This window comes from Hermetia illucens, chromosome 2, assembly GCF_905115235.1.
Source record: "Hermetia illucens chromosome 2, iHerIll2.2.curated.20191125, whole genome shotgun sequence".
NCBI classification, from domain to species: Eukaryota; Metazoa; Arthropoda; class Insecta; order Diptera; family Stratiomyidae; genus Hermetia; species Hermetia illucens.
In genome coordinates, this window is record NC_051850.1 from 24,264,456 (window position 1) to 24,287,047 (window position 22,592).

The 22,592-nt window shown below is 41.5% G+C and overlaps 1 protein-coding gene across 3 annotated transcripts in view; it reads left to right on the forward strand.

Moving 5' to 3' along the window:
- Window positions 1-4,774: 4,774 nt before the first annotated feature.
- LOC119647421 (pinin) overlaps window positions 4,775-22,592 on the forward strand; it is a 104,903-nt gene continuing 87,085 nt past the window's right edge. For 2 of the 3 annotated variants that reach the window (XM_038048316.1, XM_038048318.1), the window contains exon 1: window positions 4,798-5,283. In XM_038048316.1, the coding sequence (XP_037904244.1) occupies window positions 5,188-5,283 (96 nt within the window). In that variant the 5' untranslated portion in view covers window positions 4,798-5,187. Of the gene's footprint in view, window positions 5,284-22,592 lie in introns of all 3 variants that reach the window. The other variant, XM_038048317.1, reaches the window with a different exon arrangement.

The following is a 22,592-nucleotide window of genomic DNA, read 5'->3' on the forward strand; positions in this document are numbered from 1 at the left end:
CCACTTTCCTTCCGACTTCAGCATTTCCCCGACGATGTTCCTCAATACGGGAAACCAAAGTGTGCCTTCAGCGACCCCTTTGCGAGTCATCCCATCGTTGCTGGCATTTTTCCAGCGGCTTCCGCCTTGCCGCCTTTCGGTATTCTGCATCCTTTTCAGGAGGATTCATTTTTATTTTCTCGTACAGGCAAAGTTTCTCACTTACCAGAATGTCTATCAGGATCATTCCCGCAATAATACATGCTATGTCGCGTCATATTGTTCAGAAGGCGCTGCACAACCTTAGCTCCACTAAGCCGCAAATCATATTTACCCTCCTCCGATTACTCTTACAGGCTAGTGCTTCCTCCCAAACTGGTGCCGCGTATAATAGTGTGGAGCGAACCATTCCGGCGACAAGTAATCTGCGACTATATCTTGGGCCTCCAATGTTAGACATCATCCTCGCTAATGATACGCTGGTATTTCCCGCTTTCTCATAGGTATAGTCCAGGTGTCTCTTGAAATTTATTTTAGCGTCAAACATCACCCCCAGATATTGATATTTGGTTTCGAAGTAATGATGTGACCACCAACACGAATATTAATTGTATTCCTCTTCCTAGGGTTGGTAATGAAGGCCTCCTCCCGCTTTTTTTTCCGTAAGGTCAAGCTGAACCATCTCCAGCCACGCTTTTATGGTGCTAATACTTTCGTTAGCGTACACTTCAACTTCTTCAGGATATTTCGCGATGACGTGACCTCCTTTGGAACGAGAAGGAACACAGAAGGGGACTCAACACTGAGGCTTGTGGTACTCTTGCGGTGACAGCGTACTGCTTGGATCCCTCATCCATATCGTACCAAAGTGTCTTCTCCGAAAGGTAACTGTCGAGGAGCTTAGTCAATTAACCAGGGGCACCCATTTTAGCCAGTGAGCTTTTTATCCATTCCCAACTAGCGGAATTGAGCGCATTTTTGATGTCCAACGTCATCACGGCACAGCATTATTTAGACGACATCGCGTCTCGAGCTAGCTATAAAACAACGTCTACGGCGTGGATCTTTGCGTGAGCTTGTCGAAATCCAAATTGTGGCTCCGATATTCCATCCTTATATTCAATGATAGGGAGCAGTCTATTGTACATGGCCCTTTCGAGCATCTTTCCTACCGCATCGATGAGGCAAATCGGCGGTATGATGATCGATGTCGTTTGAATGCTACTTATAGTTGGCGTTTGCGTGACTTTCTCAGTCCTCTGATTGAGGAATCTTGCAAGTCAAATGGTCCGAACTACTTTTCTAAGGTCTCGCGGATGTCTTCCTTGGTCGTGATTTCATCAATGTCCTTACGTTGTATAACAATCTTCTGCGTTCTGGCCCGTACTTATTCTTCTCCTTCTAAAGACTTCTCCACCTTGCCGAGGAAATTTTCAACCATTTTGCCCGGAGATTTTTTCCGCTCCAGCATCAAATCTCCTTTTTAGGGCCGTCTGATTCGGCTGATGTTTTCCATTAGCTCAGGATCGGATTTCCTGAGGATATCGGTATAAGTCATATCACATATCGCATTTTTCTTTCCGCCAACCTTGGTCCTTTTTGGGGCTTTACCTCCCTTGGGTTGATTGGAGCCGGCGCCGCAATTTTCACGATTTTGATAACTTTGTTTGCCTTCCCTTTTGCCGGTGAGGGGCCTTTTTGTCTTTTCGCGTACTGCGAGGACCCGAAAGAATCGTCCGTGTCCTCTCTACTTCTTTTTTCAAGCTTACCGCCCTTTGGATTTTGTATTGTATTGCCTAGATGACGCTTCATTTCTTCGAGCCAGTTTTTTTTCGTCTTTGGAACTATTGTACAGTACACGAATGGCGCGGACCATGTTTTTGATGGCTTGGTGCACATTGTGTTTGTCATTTATGAATTCGGACAACTTTACTATTTTTGCCCCGAGTAGGGCAAACGATGATTTTCCGTGTTCTGACTCTGCTCCTCTGCTTGGTTTTTCAATGGACACTTCCGTATTTATTATCCTGTTTGTGTGTCTGTCTGTCGGTCACAAGTATTTTTATCGGAGGTTGTTGCGGTAATTGACACTAAATTTGGTGGAAAGGTGGGAATTGTGAACGCTCGTGCATACAGTGAGTTACATCCTTTTACGTTGAATTTAAGGGGAGCTCCCCATATGTACATTCTTTTTTCACCAAATATAGTCATCTAGGGTATCAAATGAAAGGCCTCGATAAGTACTTTTATTTTTAGTTTTGACATTTGTTGGAAAGCTGGGGAGTGGGGGGGGGGGGGGCGAGTGTTCGAAAGTAATCATTTCTTTAATGGACCCATTCTCAGAAACTACCCAACCCAATACTGAGTATCCCGCTGTCTTGCTAATCAAAAGGCAGATATACTGAATAACTCGCCTGAGAATATTGATGAGCTTCGGGCTGCCATCAAAAATTTTCTTTTCTCGGATGCTACACGGCGGACTTCTCATCCAAAATGATGAACAACTGAAAAGCCGGAAAGGGCACTTCATCGTTTCACATATAGTCAAGTTCCCTCTCTTGTGTCATGCGGATACGGACTGTTTCTCGAAGAAGAAGAGAAATTGTTTCTACCATCAATGCACTCAGATGGAGTAAAGCCGCTGGGCTTCTTTATTTATCGCTGCACTTGCAACTACTGCGGGCCTGCTGCGTCCATTCGTATGAAAATCTTGCGAATCTGAGACCTTTCCCAGAGGATGGAACAAGGGGATGATTGCCAAGATTCCAAAGAATGGCATTCGTTTTGAGTGTGACAATTGGAGGAGTATCTGCGTGCTCCTTGCCGTCACCGAGACAAATGCTAAAATAATCCTGGAACGCATCAAAGTACATCTCGAAAGCTTGGTCGACAGAGAGCGGGCTGGTCTCCGCCCCGAATCCTCCTGTATTGACTATATTAGCACCCTACGGATAATTTTGGAACAGTGCGCGGAGTTTAGATCATCGCTACACCTGCTAATAGCTATTTTCAGAGCGGCATATGATGGCGCAAAATGTCACGTGCTGCACTGAGGTAAATTATTGGAGGATTTTGAGGTCCAAAACAGAATTCGCCAATGTTGCATCCTGCCACTGATATTATAATATTTCTTTTTGTTATCCATGACGTTCTCCATGGGGACTTGTTTGGAGGAGGATTCAATGGATGATCATGCCTTTCCTGATACACCTCGACTACGCAGATGACATCTGTATGCAGTGGAATCCACTCTGCCGAGATTACTGACGAGTGGCTCCCAAAAAAACACTTGGCGCAAAACAATAGAGGAGCAATTTGAACGTCTCGGGAAGTCATGGGGGTGTTAAAGGGCATTTCAATTAATCGCTAACGATGGCGCGTAGGTGTGGTTAACGCGCTATAACCCACTAAGAGGTGAAGGGCAACCAAATATATATACTTTAGTTTTGATTTGAGCATGCAGACCCCACAAAAACTAGGCTACTCCGGCAGCAGACACGAATCAGGTCCCTCTCGCCAGTCCACCCTCCGCACAGCTGTCCAATGTCCAATTAATTTTCTGCCCAGAAAACGAGCCTAGAATTCATTATCAGCTAGGACAACAGCAATAACTACTTCGAATTTTTCTTTATTTCGCAGCGAACCGTCCCTCATTATTTCGGCCTCTGTCCAACACAAAAGATCCGAAGCAAAGGCTGGAAATGCAATATAGCAGAAGCAAGTCTGGGGTGAAGAGAACAACAAAAAAGGTCAATGATCATTTTTGAAATATTTGAAAATGTCCTAGTTGTTTTTACAAATAGTTAAATGAATTGTAGGATGTTGGAGGGTTTAGGTTTTGACTCTGAACTTGAGTTTTGAACTTGAGAAAGAGATTCAGGGTTAAGTAAATGGATTTTTCGAATGATTGGAGGTATAGAGTTGTCAGTGTTGCAAATTCAATTCAGTTTAAACGTTGTAACAACAGCCCCTTATAAGATATATCTTAGAAGCAAGCCCTGAAAAGAAAATTAAAAATATATTTAGTTTTACAAATTATTCCTAGTTAAGCTCAAAGTCTTGGTTCACACTGATAGTGCTGGTCATATTAACAAATAATTTTTTTTAATGTTGATTGGCTTGTGAACAGATATTTCCTCCTTAGGTCTTCGTGTGTGCTACAAAGATTCAAAGGGGAATCGGAAATGATCCACCTCTATTTTTTCTACTCTTACTAAACATGACATCTACTTGACTGTAAAAAATTAATCACATGTTCATGAAGATACTCTTACGTATTGAGATCCACTTTAACGAAAAAATCGTTAAGCTTTGATTAATCTAATTGCAGTAACTATTAAAAATGTATCAGATAAATGCGAGAACCTCGTCCCACAGGTGAGCTTTTACCTATCTAAAATGCGCGATGCACATCGCAATCAAAGTATTATAACTTGCTTGCGTAGCGTCCCCACTGCGAGATAAGATGCGCAATGGGTTCATATCCAGCTTGATTGCAGCTAACGCATTCGTGAGTGTATGCGAGCAATAAGTGCGACAAAATCAGCTTCGCATTTTCCCTCTAATGATAATTTCTCCTATGTACTTGTATTTATGCATAATCTATATACTTGCTTATACTCGATCGAATGCACCTCCAGTTGATGCCATGGTAGATACTTGTATCTTTAGCTCGGCATTTAGATGGAAACTAACACGCTTGCAACAAAAGCTGTGACTGTACCTGTCCATGTAAGCTCAACACGTCTGTTTGTCTGCTGGTACCAGCTTCCTACCTTTATTTCAGTGAATGGTTTTTTGAAATATCACCTGAAATCCAATGGTAAAAGTTCAGACGTTTAGTGGCACTCGAGCAGTTTGGACGCAAAACTCGATCCCTAAAGTGGTTCTCTGAACGACTTACTACCATTTTGGAGTTACTCCAAAATTAGTCAAAGCAAGTTTTATTAATTTTTCGCTTCTTCACCTTCTTCTTTTCTTTTGTTAACATACTCAAAAGACGTTAAATACTATTCGACGAACTTTCAGTTTAATTTTCATGGACTTAGATTTTACTTTCGAATAAAAAAGATTTTTATAATCTCGATCAGGTTTTTAGTAGATTTTGAAAGTGATATTTTGATTTCGAACTAGAGACATTGCAGTGGCAAGTTGTGTGATATAAAGTATTTTATAGAAAGTTAATTCAGTTGATTCGCGGTGAAACCAATGACGGAAAAGGATCTCGATTCAATGGCGACCGTGCAGATGAAGCAAGAGTATGCACCCAGTGAGGTTTACAGCACAGCGAGTGAACCACCACCGGTAAGTTGGATTAGAAAGTGATTTGTAATAAAAATTTAAAATTAAGATTTACTGGCCAACACGTTACCTAATTAACAGGATAATCTATGAGATATCTATTAGCTTCAATAGAATGCGGAATGGTCCTAAACCCAAACTGATTTCCATTTCACTTGAGAGTATTTTTTTATGTCCCACCTTGTGGAGATAATACGTTGCGAAATCTTAAGCCAAAAGATAAAAGTTTGAATCTTTAAAGATTCCCAGAAATAAACCGCTTTTATTCTTAATTAATTTTTTTCGGCTAGATGACTGGAGAAGCAGTAACATTACCTTGTTAGAATTGGCATTCCCATGTCAAATATGGATCAATTTCGATTTTTGGCAAATAGTATCTTCGGTTAACCATCAGGCTAGCTGGTGGACTCCTCCCTCATTATTTGATACTGGGTTTGCTGACAACGTTTGTGTAATCCAGACCGTACTTCCTACGGTGGAAAAATACTAAAAATTTATGGAAGTATAGCCCTGGTTAGTTTTAAAAGAATTATTTTCTCCAGTTCAATCTGCATGGCTTCTGTTCGCCTTTAGGACTAGCTTAAGTGTTAGTCTCTCAGCTCATGTTATTATTATTCTGTTAAGGGAAAGTCGCACCGCGTCCTTAAAGAACCATTGTGCCCCTTTTACTGGTTATAGTGTACCTATCGTTCATAGTATCTCAAACAAGCCTATAACAGTCAGGAACTTTAGTATGTTCCCTACTTCCAGATCTTCCAACTTTGCATCTAGTGTTAAGTGTTCTCCCAGATGCTTCGACTTTGTACAAGTGCCGGACACTGCTCCAGGACGTGTATAGAGGTTTTGTTACACTCCTCACAAAACCTGCAGGGAGTGTCCGTAGATATCCCTAGCTTCCCTAGGTGATAGTTCAGCCGACAATGACCAGTGAGTATTCCCACTATGATTCGCAGGTTCTTTTTGGTGAGGTTTAAGCAATCCTTTGCGCGCATGGATTCGTATCCCCCAATAAGCACCCTGGACTGCTCCATCCCTGGTAGGCCCGCCCAGTATAGTTCCCTCAACCGATCCTCTTCACTTCTTAGAGTCATAGTCATGAAACCGTTTCCAATTCCGCAGAAGGATTCTGCCCCCCTTTTTTGGCTAGTTCGTCCGTTGCCTCGTTGCCTTCCGACCCAGCATGGTTTGGAACCCAAAGTATCCAGACCTTGTTGGACGAGCTGAGTGTATTCAGTCTCTCAAGGCATTCCCAAACTAGTTTAGAGTTCACCTGGTTGGACCTAAGTGCCTTGATCGCTGCTTGGTTATCGGCGAGAATAGCTATGTTCTGCCCCTGCAGTTCCTTTGGAGATTAAAGGAGGCTCATTTGACTATGGCGCATATTTCCGCCTGGAATATGCTAGTGTACCTGCCCATTGGCTAAAAGTACACCGGCACCCGCTCCCTCTGCTGTGAGGGATCCGTCTCTCAGCTCGTAACTAGCTTGTTTGTTTTGGGCTTCAAAAAAAATCTTTGTCACCCAGAAAGAACTGAAATATTAGACAATATCAATATAGGGATTGATTCCTGGTGACCGACTTCAGTACAATATTAAATTCTACGTTCCATCAACCCGTAGAATATTGTAAGGGTACTCTTGTCATTTATTTTTCCTGACAGACCAAACAGTGGTTTGAACAAATAAGCCACTACAAAACAAAAGTTGTTGAAGCCAAGATATCGTAACCATAACACAAAAGTAACTTTCAATAATTCGGCTGACCTCCGATGTACAAATAGTGACGCTGAATTAGTACTTCTTCAATAGATTTTAAACATTGAACTCTCTTTAGCAAGTTATCGGTTGGAATCTTCTTTCGATTTCACACAGAAATTAACGAATAGGAAAAATCAAGAAATTAACACCATTCCTGGGATTATAGTCACCACGAGCAACGTACGCCATTGTTATGATCAAACCTGAATTTCCGTGGACTTTATGGACCCTTTGGTGCTGGGAATTGAGTTAGATACAATTATGTTAGTAAAGTGGAAGAAGGAGTGTGCAGCGACTTAAGACTGCTTAATGCAAAGTTGGAATGTCGCCTTGCTCACAGAATTTCCGTGCGATGTCCTTAGATATGTTCAGCTTCGTTAGGTGTACCTTAGCCTACTAGGATTACGGTGACGGACGAACCTTAGGCACTTTTGGATAGGTGGGTAGGTAGGGAAACAGGTTTTCCAGAAACATCCAGGGCTATTCCATTCCTGGTAGGCTCGAATAGCCGCATGTCTCTGAATCCCTTTCCAATTCCACAAAAGGTTTCTGGTCTATAGAGTAGCGTTTCAGCTCCTTTTTTTGCTAGCTTCTCTGTTGGTTCATTTTTGTCTTGCCTAATGTGACCCGGGACCTACAGTATCCACACTTTATTGTTCGAGCTGAAAATATCCAGTTTATCAAGGCATTTTTAGTCTGGAGTTCACTTGGCTGAATTTGTGTTTGGTTTCCTATGTGATTCTTGAGGTTGACCAGATTGTCTCTGACTCCTGCTCTAGGATTTTAGTGGAACCTACCCCCTTCACTAACAATTCCAAAGTAATCCTGTTCAAAATATCGAACCAGCATCAATGTTTTAGATAGTAAGCGAGATATTTGAGGTCTTTCGTCATTTGCAGCAAGCGAGTGGTGGTTGATGCACTATCGGAATAAATGAGCAAGACCAGATATCCTGATTGCTTCAATAGTAATCTGACATAAATTGACCTTGTTTCTCCAGGATAAATTGTGCCAAGATATCATGATTTAACGGTCGAGTCCTCCAATATGAGAATCTTAAGAACGATTTTCCTATTTTGATTTTAGGCACCATCCTTGCTAACCATAACCTAGTCCTAATCTCCACAGGGGCATAATACAAGTGTCCTCTGAAACTCAACCAGGCAACGATACAACGATAAAGTTCATTCTCAAGTACATCATTATCGATTCTGATAAGAGTTCGTGGCCACCAATGTTTTCTATTGAGATTAGTGATAAAGACTATCATCGTCAATTTCTTTACCAAGTCTAGTTTGACCATTCGTTATCACGGTTTGATGGTGTAAATGGTATCTTTTTGTACATATATCTACGTACTCGATGCGCATCGCGACTTCAATTAAGTTCTCCATTGTTTTTGATGCTTTCCTGTCCGGTTGTCTTCTTCCAAAGAACCTAGTTTCACCGATCATGAAAGGGTAACAATAGGAAGGGGAGACGTCTATCAGCGCAATCTCAATTCAAGATGGAAGTACTTCCAAGTGCACGCTTGGCGTTTATGCCAGAGGATGCAAGATCTAGTTAACACTTCGGTTACTTTTGAGTACCGACACCTTTTTTCACGCTATCCATGCGGTGTATCTAGGTGGCTAGCTAATGGTTGAGCAATTTAGAGTTTTATTTGCAAATCATAAAAAGAAGGTTCCTTTTTTTGGCAATATCTTTTTTATTGAATAACCGTATATACAGAATAGTTCTTCGGGAACCAGTTGTTCCATATTTCATGGTGAGATCTCGGTAAAGAATCTTTTCCGAGCCTCTTGCGAAAACTTCCTGCTGCCATACAGTAGGTGTTATTTGTATACGTTGGTACCTGAGGGGATTTAATGAAAGGTGTACTGGCAGGTAGGTGAATCGTCGTGGTGATGTACCCTGGCGCTTAGTTGAAGAACATAGTGGCGAGGTGATTTCCCTGTTTTAAGTTTGCATCCTTGGATCCTGGCACGAGCTCGGTACTTTCCATTGTGACTGCTAATATGTGGACTAGCTGCATTGGGATTTAAGGGCCTATCGTAATTTTGTACAATACATTTTAACATGTATGATCGTATGTTTCTGTGGAGTTATCGAAAACCTGATTCCCGATATGCGGGGTGAGTCGTTAACCAATTGCGCACAAAGAGTTCAACTTTAACATATAGATTGAACCATTGACGTCCAAAAGCATCCTCCAACGGACCAAACAGACGGTAGTCACACCTTAACAAATCTGAGGTATATGGAGAATGTTCCAGTTGATCCCAGTGCATTTCCTGTGAATTGTTGTGAAGGAGGATGGCGCTTCTGATGAGGAAGCCCTGTCTTTTGCTTCGAAGTTTTGTCCAGCTGCTAACAATAATAAATAGAATTTGTTGCTCGGTATTCTTAAAAGAATGCCTTTGGAATCCCAAACACGGGGGAAACAATTTTGTCTGCCGACATTCGCGCTTTCGTCTTTATCGGTGCAGTGTGAAGTTTTAGTTCGCGATACTTTAGCCACTTGTTGTGGTTCAAACGTGTATTGGTGAACCCATGGTGATTGTACCATTGTGAAAACTTTTTCCCTCTTCAGCATAAGGGGCCAATAACCTCTTGGAAATGACTAAATAGGCCTTTTTTGATCAGAAAAAAGAAGCCGAAGAACTAATCGTGGTCTTTGAAAATCCAAGTTCCTCAGTGATGATAGAATGTACACTCCCGTGACTGAGACCTACTGAAGAAGCAAATTTGTAGACGGTGGGGTACTGGACTTTCTTCAAAAGCTGCCGAATTGCACGGATGTTTTAATCTGTGTTGTAAGTTCGAGGACGCTAATCGTGACTATGATTTTCTACCATTTTGCGTCCTTCAAAAAGCCTTTTATGCCACTCATACACGCGGGTTCTGGAGCGAGTTTCAGCCCCGAATTGCGCCTATAACCGCGTTAGAATTGCTGAAGGTTTTACTTCTTTTTGCGTGAAAAATTTTATAATAATTCTTTGTACAACAGAAGTAGGAACTACTTACTCGTAACTCTAATATAGATTGAATATCAATTATGGAGTAGCTAGACCCAGGGGCAATTGGAGGAAATAATCCAGGTCCTTCTGACTCTTCAGTAACGCTTGATAACCAAATTTCTATTTATATTTGCCTGACCCCCGTATGCCAATTTGGACGATGTCCCGATTTATTTTCCGCTAGTATATTTAGTGGTACTGGGAGGTATGGTATGACCAACGACATCATCAGCATTGGCTGGTGTCTGTCATTATGACTTGTCTGCTTTTATACCACCATTCAAACTATCTAACTATGAACCTATCAAATATAAATGATGCACTACTGGTTTCGTAAGATTGAAAATGTGCAATGTAATGATGCGTGGACACCTCCTGGCTGACGTGATATTTGCTGATGATTTAGTTCTTCCACATTTGTTTTTCATTGTCACTACGGAAGGAGAATATCCTACTACCCTCACAGACAGAGCATAGAACTTCTCCCGAGCCTACTCACCGGTATTTGTCTTACTTCATTGCTCCTTATGTTTATTTCTTTTTACACGTTTCTTCAACATGCGATCAGTGGTATGTCCACATTAGTTTTTGTCTTCCGGTTATCAATTAAAAGCTTGCCTTTGGTAATTGCTGGTCTTCGCCGTACATGTCCAATTCAGCTCTCTCTGCGCTCCCTAATTTGTATGCCTCTCGATTGACTCTTCCGCAAATAGTTCACGCTGAGGAATACTTCTAGCCGATTCACGGGATGATTTTGATGCAAACCAGATTCTGGTGCAAAGAATGGCCAAGGAGCTGACATGACTATTGAATAAATTAGCCTTAATATTTGTCCTTCCAATTTTGGTCACCTCCAAGGGTGGTGCAAACAAAGAAAGAGACACAGGGTGATAAGCCGAAAATCAGGGGAGACTGTTCAGGTATTATTAGAGGCTGTCTAATATATCAAGCTGTTTCCTCGTATGTTTGCTGAATGAGGCCTGGCATCGCCATGCATCATTTCTTTACGGTAATGTCCTTCATTCTGGATGGAACTGCAATCAGTAAACTAGCAGCTTTGTGTGGTTTTCCTTAACCAGGCACCTGTAGACCCTAAGTCTGAGCTTTAACTCCGTACTACCACAAGTTTTACGTTAAATTCTAGTATTCACAACAGAAACACTCTTTATGAAGAGCCCAAGGTTTCTCCTGGCTCAAATCATTTTTGAATTGACTAGGATTGACATATAATAAACTTCTCTCAAAGAGGTCTTCAACTTCAAAAACTCATGTAAATGCATATTGAAGGGTTAACTATAATGATAGCCTCAACCGGTTTGGTTTTAGGTGCCAAGCTTAATGCAAATATATATACAGTTCCTAAACATTGCTAGATTCGTTTCCGTTTATGGATGGTTTATTTGGGTTTTCCCCTCTTAATTCGTCTTTAATTATATGAGAATATAAGGTCAACGCTATCATTTTTCGGGTACAATAAAACAATGTCTTTGCCATAGGGGTTGAGATTCACAGCTTTTGTAGCTAGTAAGAATAGAACGATTCCTTAGGATGCTCAAGGTGACACAGATCTCTAACCTGGTTATGCTGAGTTTTCGACCACCGTTGGAGCCTGATGTGATTTTCACAGCGGCACAGACTCAGTAGGATGCGAGGTCTCGCTAACACTGTTGCTGCAATAAAGAGGTTTGAACAAGGAGTTGGTAGGCATAATTCCAACCATTGACTTTATAAAAGGTCTTGTTCGCGATAACAGCTTGACTATGGCTTCTATGAAACTCTCCATAAAGACCTATCCTCCAAGAACTCTCTTAAAACATAGGACCACAGAGCAATTCCAGTTCTCATGGCTTTTCTTTACTAAGATCACCCCAGATTGATGTCTTGCAAAATTGGCTTTGATTGTCCTCATGGAGTAGGTAGGGATGTTACTCTTCAACTGTTCAACTGGAAACTATGACAAATTGGGATCCTAAACCCATGATCGTGAAATTTAAACACGCTGATCACTAAGGCTGTACAAAACGTTGCCTGGTGACTAGGTCATCAAGACTTCTCCCTCTGAAACTGAAAGTCTTCCGAGTTTTCCATTAGTACAAGGCGTGTCACTGTACTTGACGGTTTTAGCATTCATATCATATATCTAACATCTCTGCCGCAGTTCAGGGATACATTGATCTAACAAGGGGTTCGATTTGCGATACGGGCATAACCAGAATCGCCATGAAGTTCCCATGAGGAAAAAAACATGGAATCGATCCACTGTTAATCAGTTGGATTCTTCACATGAAATCTATTGAGCTAGGATGTCTTAGGGGCGGCCCAAGGAGAGGGGGTTCTCTCTCCTCTGTTGTGGCTTCTGGTAATGGACACCCTGCTATGGTTCCTGAAGGACACAAAGCTTTTTGCATAAGCATTTGCGAACAATCTAGTCATAATAATTATCGGAAATTTTGCGGACACAGTATATGTCTGCTTGAACACAACTCTGTATGTAATCTAAAGTTGGCGCTTCCGCGAGGGACTCACGGCGAACGCTGAAAAGATTGCACTAGTTATGATTACTGGGAAAATTAGGTGGTAGAGCTACATGCTATCTGGTCAGCCAAGTACTTAGGAGATTCCAAGCTAATGTGGAAGCATTATATCCTGGAAAAAATATCAAAAAATCTCAGAGATCGCTCAGGTGTTGTAAAACTGCGATGGATAAGTCCTGTGGACTTTCACCACAACGGATGTGAAGTTTCACCCGTACATATCCATAATAAAGCCCCATTTTAATGTTTGCGTGTATCTTCTGGTGCCTCGCATAGATTTACAGGCGAATTCGCACTATTCGAATCTGTTCCGACAGCCGGGCGGTATTATCATCACTAAACAGCAACGGCATATCAAGCCAGTTCCTGCAAAAATTTAGTCGACTAAACGAAACATTCCTGATGTGGGCACCAGGGCATTCGGGCATCGCTGGTAATGAGGAAACTGACAGACTGGCCCGTTTGAACGGGCTGGGGGACTGGGTTTTGAACGACAATGGTGGGTCAGAGGTAGCTGTCAAGTCTACTCTGAAAGGTGAAAGGTAAAAGGCTTCAGGCTTCACGCAGTTAAATGGAGCAATTTGAACTCCTATCCACTGGCGAACATTTTTGTGAAGAAACAAGCGGTGGCTAGAAATTTATTTTTGTTATCCATTAAGAAGTGGGACATGAAAACACTAGTAGGGTTTTTAATTGGCATTGCCACTAAAGCTACCATATGAAAAAAATATGGTAGTGGTGTCGGCCATAAGCAGTCAATGTGAGAAGGATGAAGAGCAACTGTCCCATCATATGCAGCGACATCTCAGACGAAGATACCGCGAGGTGACTGCACACTCTCTGTCTTTGGAGATTGTTCTTCGATTCGGAAAAGACTGCGAAACGCGCAAGCGGGCGATCTCCGGGGATAGTAAAACGGGTCTAACATAAGGCCTGATTGCTTGGAATTGCGGTTCCCTCACTAAACTAAACTAATATCCTCATGAAATTTTTCTTTGGGAGCATATATTACACTTTCAGTTGGTTATCCTGGTTCCTTGGAACCTCATAACCTCCATTTTTGGTCAGATTAATCCCTTGCAGCCTCGGATTTGATCGTCTTCCTCGAATACGAGGGACGACGCTCCCTATCAGCTGAATTGTTTAGAAAACTCAGGCTACAATAAAAACACTGCTTCATTGCGTAGGTCTTTTATTTAGACAGTCACCTGACTGTCACTGACGTTGAAGAAGATTTGAGTTTTAAGCCTGAAGCAGTTGTATAGTTGTATACGAAATATAGGATTGCTTTTTAAGGTGTTGTGTGAAACAAAACCTTATTAGAATCGAGACGGTGTCTGTCTTTTTTTTTTTTTGAGGAGGTGGAAATCTTCAAAAGACGCTGGTCTGAACCCATCAGCGTGCGGGATTTTTACCCACTAAAACCACCCCCGACTCCCTCCCTGCTCCGCGGAACCACCATAAGGTATTACATCACGGGGCGGAATCAGCTCACTCTAGCTTAGTCACCTTTATTCTATACGCGGCGCACGTGACCGCGCTTTTCTGCTTTCCTCTGCCTTTCGCAATTTATCTTGAATCGATGCGATCATGGAGTTGACCGCATCCCAATTCTCTTGATGTGCTAGCATTCTCGGGACCACATTTTCTGGTACCAGCACCTCTCCAAGAGTCTCCTCTAGATTCCTCCTTTCTTCCATAAATCTCGGACAGTGAAAGAATGCATGCTCTGGGTCCTCTGGAACGCCCCCACAGTTTGGACAGTCGGGTGAGGTCTCCAATTTAAACCTGTGCAGGTATTGGAGATATCCTCCATGTCCCGTGAGAAACTGGGTGAGATTATAATTAATCTCACCGTGTCGTCTCTCCAACCACTCCTTGATGGCAGGAATGAGCCTGTGAGTCCACCGACCTCTTCCCGAGCGTTCCCACCGCTCTTGCCATCATATGGATCTCTCCCTTTCAGCGTTCTTCGGCTGCAATAAGGGAGAGATTGGCTTCGCATGGTATATATTCGCCATCTCATCTGCCAAGATGTCAATCGGCATCATTCCAGAGACGACGAATGCTGCATCATCTGAGACAGTCCTGAAAGCTGAGCACACCCTCAGAGCTGTCCTCCTGTAGACTGCATTCAGTTTGCTAGTGTCAACTGACATGCGCAACGCCTCGCTCCAAACAGGGGTCGCATAGAGCATGATTGAGGTCACCACCCTGGCTATAAGCAACCTAGAAGTATGTCGTGGCCCTCCCACGTTCGGCATCATCCTCACCAGGGCCATACTGGCAGTGGATGATTTATCGCAAACGTACTGTACGTGTTGCTTATAGCTGAGCTTCCTGTCTATCACCACTCCCAAGTATTTGATGGTCGGCTTGGAAGTGATGACATGATTCTCGATTCTGATACAGGTGTAATTTCTCTTCCGGCGCTTAGTGATGAGGACCGCTTCTGCTTTTTCCTCCGCAAGCGTCAGACCAGAGCTCTCTAACCAGCATTGGACAGCACTGATTGCCTCGCTTGAGTATAACTCAGCATCTTCGAGATGTTTTGCGACAACAACCAGTGCTATGTCGTCAGCGTAACCCACCACCGTGGTTTCCTTCGGAAGGGGAAGATTAAGTACATCGTTGTACATGATGTTCCACAGTACGGAGCCCATTACGGAGCCCTGTGGGACACCCGCAGAAATAACATACCCCAGGGGTCCGTCATCGGTGTCATACCAGAGCCTCCTTTCAGTTAAGTAATTATCGACGATAGCAGCGAGATAGGCGGGAATACCAACCTTCGCTAGGGATTTGCGTATTAGATTCCAATTGGCCGAATTGAATGCATTTGTCACGTTCAGGGTTACCACCACGCAATATTTACTGGTACTACCCTTTCCGTGGATTGCATCTTCGGCCAAGCCAGTAACCAATTTGATGGCATCAATGGTTGATGTGGCTTTTCGGAACCCACACTGCCGATCTGAAAGGCCGCCTTGGCTCTCAACAACCGGAAGTAATCTATTATAGATTACCCGCTCTAAAATTTTCCCCACCGTGTCCAAAAGACATATGGGTCGGCATGACGATGGTTCACCTGGAGGTTTACCAGGCTTAGGCAGAAGTACCAACTTCTGTCGCTTCTATGCCGCTGGAAATATTCCCTCGGACATGCACGCTTCGAACAATTCAGCGAACATGTCCGGCCTGGATTTCACGGCAAGCTTAAGGGCTTTATTCGGTACTCCGTCCAGGCCCGGTGCCTATTATCTCCTATTCTACGGTGTCTGTCTGTCTGTCTGTCACACTTGATTTTCCAAGGTGATAGTTACAAGAATAGTGCCCCATTAGAAGACTCATACGGATCATACGTGCCTTCTTTCTTGAGGGATAGTAAAACGCGTCTCCAGCGGTATCATATTTTCTCAGAAAAATGTTCCCTTGTATGTTGGAGCTGAAATTATCTCATCTGACTACGTGAATATTTGTGACTTGGCACTTCAAAAGAGTCCTGACAGCTGGTAGTCGATAGGTCATATAAGGAGAAAGAATCCGCTCTCCACTTTCTGATACCTCTCTATCACTATATGGGGACAATGAACCGTTCAGTAAATCAGGAAGTTCAGGATAATTTAATTGAGTTCATAACATTTTATAACATATCAAATTTAACTTCAGCGTCTACCTGTATGTCTATGAAAACGAAAAAAAAGATTCTAATCAATGAATTTGCATTTAATATCTCACGCTTTTCACATAAATCTTGTAAATCTATACTCCAATGGAGTAAATTCATGATAGCAATTCCCTCGTTCCTAGTTCAGACATTTCCTAATTAAGAAAACAAAAAGATTGTTTTCACTTTTAAAGTCGACAAAAAAGACGAAAAAAATCCAGGGAAAATCTATTGCAACTTTTAATGAACACCCAAGCTCAAACAAAACACAGACCGAAGATTTAACACCACATTTACTAAAAATACCATGGGAATTTGCGTACCCTTTTTTTGTAATTTTTCACATCGTAAAAGTATCTTTTTTTCGAATTTTGCTTTTTTTCACATTGTTCAAGTGTTAATTCTGATCATGACACAGTTTATCTTCTCGTGAGCATCTCAATAGACAATAACATTTACAAACTATCCAGTTTCCTTCTAAGTTACCATAATACATAGTAAATGTGTTAACACGATACACTATACGCTAATGCTAATATAATATCTTCTTCTGTGAATATCTGAAGTTACGTATCAAGTTTTCTTGTACTTTACATACACATAGAAAATCGTAAATATTTGTGTGTAAATATATTTAACCATTTTGGAAGAAAATCTAAAAAATAACCTTGGAATAGATTGTTGAGTGTTGGTTTCCTCAAGGTTTCATTTGATTTTTAGAAAGATGGATTTATACATTGAATGAGTCAAAAGTGTAGATTTGGTAGCTTTTACATGAAGTGGTTGATATTTTGTTATAGTTTGTTGATAAGATTTTTGAAGGGATCTAAAAATAAGAATCTTCAAACATGTAAAATGGATTATAAAACGCATCTCCCAGAAAAATCGAATCAAAAATAATATCTTTTGTTTCCAAAATCGAGCAAACAAGAAGTTCATAGGTTCTTCATAATATAATAGTATAACGCAATGATTACTTAATTTCGTGTTAATTTTCAAAGGTTATACTTCGTTACTCAAAGTAATCATGAAATTAAGTAGCGGCAGTATCATATAAAATAAAAAGAAATATAGCTCCAAGTAACAAAAAAAATAACATTACAAGGTAACTAAACAAGATTAAAGATTATACTAAAGACGCCCAAAAATTATACAAATTAAATTAGTATAAAAAGTCTCTGTTTCTGATTAGATACCTAAAGCAGATAATAGATATATTACTATAAAATCGGTGACCACAGGGAGTAACGAATTAAATCAACTTTCACTCAAAACGGATTAAGTTTGTTTACGATTAGTTCTAGTTTTCCTGCGGTGCGTGAAAATATCTGCACCGATAAATTCTCAACCTTGCACAACTTTGTAACCTAAAATTCTCAATGGTTAGATTTAATGGTTTTACTAAAATCCAAGTCATAGAATTACTACGTACTATTGTTACGCTGCGGGTAATTATAAATCAACTTAACTCCATTTGAGTGAAAGTCACCTTTTGTAGTTATTCCCTTTGATCACCGCAATAATTTATTAATAATTGTTTGATAATTTTTCTATCTTTATCGGAATAAAAATCTAAATATGATACTTTTTTCATCTGCTGTAAAAAAATATTCAATGTTAATAAAAAATACACATAAATGAATATTTGTTGGATTTCTATAAGTGTAAACATATTTATACTGTAAACATATTTATAAAAAGATCTGCTTAAACGTATAATCAAAAATGGATTCAAATTAAATGAAGCGTTATGACAAATCCGACCTTTGTTATCTAAACAAAGTTCCATCAAAACTGAGATAAATATGATACGTGTTTGTTGCCTTTATTTGCTAATTCATCGGGAAATATGAGCGAAGGCACTTTTATTACTTTGAGTGAAATTTGAAACTGGAAAGTAATTATATGGTATACATATCTAAAGTCTTATTTTTAGGTTCCTAAGTGAAGGTTTTTTCCGTTTCTCTTCTCGTTTTCAAACGTGGAATCGTTTTGTTATATTTATAGTAAATTCTTTGAAGACAATCAACAATAGCATAAGCTACTATGGTAACTTACGTATTCTAAGTCATTGAGTCAGAAGACAGTGACTTAAAAGATATATTGCACCACGTGATTTATTATATCTTTAGTTTTTGCATTAAAAAAGACGAGAGAATTTACAAACTCAAATAAATTGATAAATTAAGCTGACTTTCCCCCGGGGAGATTTATTGTCAGTAACAATTTGATATATTCTAGGCAATGATAGTTTATTTAGTTTGTTTTATTGTTCCTTCTTGGAATGGCTCTGTGGACTCTAAGTTGGCTTCCATGCAACCAAATCAGTTGTACGGCAGCTTTGAAGATGGCTTTGTTCTTGCCCCCATTAATTTTCTAACCAAGAAGTTTCTCAACCTCGGGTAACTATGAGGCGTGTCACGGTTAAGTAAATACCATTTTCACTGCATTTTTCTTCGTCTGCACGAATCATGCACAGAGAGGCTGAGGTCTTGCAAATGTCTAAAATAATTGAACTTCGATTCGGGGATGAACCTGGGCATAATTACGTACAGGGCGAGACGTGAAGGAAAAATTCGGACCTGGGGTAAACAATTTTATCGGAAATTCGGGTTAGGGATGGAAAATCAGGTCCTTTTCTTTATGACATCATTTGATCCTCCAGGGCCACCTGCATCCTTCTCTTTTTCTTCAGCCTTTCTCTCGTTCACAAGCGGGATCGGCTCGTTGCGATCGGTTTCGCCATTGGCTCTATCGTGTGCCTGATTTGGGTTAAATATTGGGGCTTTTAAATCCCCATCCAGCGCCACCGTAGTCTGTAGCCTGTCTTTTGGTCGTTTACCATCGACTTCGATGTTCAGACCAATCTTGGCAAGTGAATTTTCATTAGCACGAGTTGCGTGACCGTACCATCGAAGATGCCTCTCTCGCAATTTTTTCACGATCGGAGCAACCCCATGACGATCGCGGATATCCTCATTTCGGATGTGATCAAAACGTGTCACGTCGCTAGTCCAATGCAACATCTTCGTCTCCATTCCCGCAAGACGCCGTTCATTGTCTTTTACAGTTAGCCAACACTCAGAACCATAGAGGGTGACAGGACGGACGACATTGCTGTAAATTTTAGATTTGAGACGTTTGTTGATAGATCGATCACAAAGACCACCAGCTGTGGAACGCCGCTTCATACAGGTTGCATTAATGCGTGAAGCAATTCCATAACGCAGTTTCCATTGGCTGATAGCGTTGACCCGAGGTATTTAAATCGTTCAGTTCTGGGCAGATCACTGCCGCTGACAGTGATTGTGCCTGTTTCATGGGGATCGGTCGTGAAAAATTCAGTTTTGTTTAGATTCAATCTGAGACCGTGTTGCATGAGGAGATCATTCCATTTTTGGACGAGTTACTCGAGATAATTTTTGCTATTAGATGCTAGGAAAACATCATTTGTATAAAGCAATATGTAGGGCGCTGGACGTTGGATGTCCCGTGTGACGGTGTCCATAACAAGAATAAAAAGGAGTGATGAAAGGTCGCTTCCTTGATGAACACCAACAGAGACACGAAGTGGTTTTGATACACCCGCCATACTTACTTTTCATTGGGAAGTTGCCAGAAGGCATCTTTCTCGGCATCAGGTCGATCTGTCTGCGGTACGTGGTGTACCCTTCCTTCTTTGGTTTCAAAGATAAAGGATGCAACTGTGAAGGGTGAGTACTCGATGAGGTGTTCGTGGACATTGAAGGGGCTTTTGACTGTGCGCCCTTCCAAGAGCTCTGTGATGCCGCCAGAGAGCGTGGTGTTGACGAAACTCTAATAAAGTGGATCTACGCTATGCTAACGCAGAGATTGTTGTGTGCTGAAGTGGGTGTTGATCGCTAATTAACAACGGAAGCGACGAAAGGCCGCCATCAAGGAGGTACTATGCAAACTGCACTGCCAATACGCGCTCACGCTTATGCTGATGACGTAGTGGTGCTTGCTGTTGATCAGGATCTTGGAACTGTGTGTAGGAATATACAACGGGCCGTTGATTTAATAGACAGTTGGTGCCTCAGACATGGTCTTTCAGTTAATCCAAATAAAACTACAATGGTATTATTCACTGAAAGAAGAAAATTGGATGGACTTTGCCTCCCTGAGATGATGGATACTACTCATCAACTTTCCGAAGAAGTGAACGTGTATTTTCAAACTAATGCGGATGACATGGCTGTGCTGACTGTTGGTCGAAATCTCGGAATGGTGTGTAGTAATACACAACGCGCTGTTGATTTGATTAACAGTTGGTGTCTCAGGCATGACTTTCAATAAATCCAAATAAAACCACAATGGTAACAATTTATAAAAAGGAGGAAACTGAATGGTCTTTGCCTTCGAGAGATGAGGGGTACAACAATTCAACTCTCCGAAGAAGTGAAATATCTGGGAGTTATCCTAGACAAGAAGCTTCTTTGAAACAAACATGTAGAGGTAAAGATGAAACGAACTTTCACATCTTATGGGCTGTGTAGGCGGACCTTTGCCTCGACATGGGGACTTAGGCCTCAGGTAGTAATGTGGATATATGTTGCTATCATTAGGCCGATGTTCGCTTTTGCATTCGTAGTGTGGTGGGTTAAGGTGAAACAGAAGAGTTTTCGCTGTAAACTAGCCACACTGCAAAGAACTGTGTGTCTGGGTATTACCGGTGCCATGACCACGGCAGCTTTGCGTGCATTACTCAATTTGCAGCCCTTGGATTTGTTTATTCGGAGCACTGCAATGAGAGCAGCTTATAGACTAATGCGATTAGATCTATGGGAAAACAATGGACGTGGGGGCACAAAGCACTGGAAGAGTCATTGGGAGAACTGAATCTAGTTTTCGCAATGTCTTCCGATTCTCAGATCCCCATACACTTGGTAGAAGATATGATGTTATCTTGAAACGGAAAGAAAACTGGGACAAACCAGAAGAATGCGTGACATCTTCTACACTGATGGCTCAAAGACAGAAAATGGTTCTGGAGCAGGAGGCTATCTCTCGAATAAAAACGAGAAGTGGGCTTTTCCTTTGAGACAATACACAACGGTCTTTCAGGCTAAAGTGTATGCGATTCTAAGGGCGGCAACCTGGATGATTGACGAGCGGTTGAAGGGCAGACACATTGCAATCTGTAGCGATTGTCAAGCTGCATTGAAGGCGTTGAGTAGTACTTTGATCACTTCAAAAATCGTTCAGGAATGTAGAAACCGATTGAATTCTGTTTCTAGATTCAATATGGTGGATTTACTCTGGGTACCTGGTCATTGTGGTGTAAAGAAAATGAAATCTCGGATGCCTTAGCAAAAGAGGCTTCAACTTTCCCCACGCCCGGACTGGAACCAGCAATTGGGGTGTCGGTAGCATTAGCTGATGTTATTATCGAAAACTTGGAATAAACTTTCTATAATGACAGGTGGCGAAGCCTTAATGCTGATAGACAGACCAAACTGTTCGTGTCAGAACCAAACAAACATACTGCAGTTTATACTGTCGAAAAGCAGGAAGACTTGCAGAAGTATTGTGGGCATTCTGACAGGTCATAATTCACTAGCTGGGCATATGTTCAAAATAGGAATTATCCAAGATGATAAGTGTCCATCCTGTAATGAGGAAGCCGAATCCACGGAACATTTTCTATGTAAGTGCCCCGCTTACAGACATCAGATTTTTGGTGCTAATGTGCTCCAACTGCAGTAGATAGCTTCACATCCACTAACGGAAATCCTGCGATACCTAAACGAATCCGGGATATTCCGTTAGACGGGGGAATCGAGTACAATGGACCACTAAGGTCTGAGTGTTCAGGGGCTTTGCCTCTCCCCCACCTCAAACACACACACAGCACACAATATTTAAGCTTTGCAAGGGAAATGGGGTGGGGGAATCTAGGTCCTCCATTAGCGAACCAAACCAAGTTAATTTTCCGAGAATTTTCACCGCTGCACTTACTTTTGCTGATAAGCATTTCTTCCAGCCATCTTTAGGGACTTAGGGTACGCAGAATATTCGATGATGACATGACAGTGATTGTAGTGTCTAAAAGAAGTTTCCCCAATTCCCCAACCTGGTTTGCACAAAGGGCTAATGAGCTCATAATGAATCCTTTTTAAGTTTTACCACTAGTATTTGCCAATTCATGTCTGCATTACCTTTTATTTTTATAAAATCATTCCCTTGCCCTTTTAATAATTCGGGGTCATTGATGAAACTCCTTATTCCTCCATTTTCCATCACCGAAAATCGCCAAAAACGTTTCGATCGCCTTTTCATTTTTATGGCTTTAAATACGAAGACTTAAGGTGAGT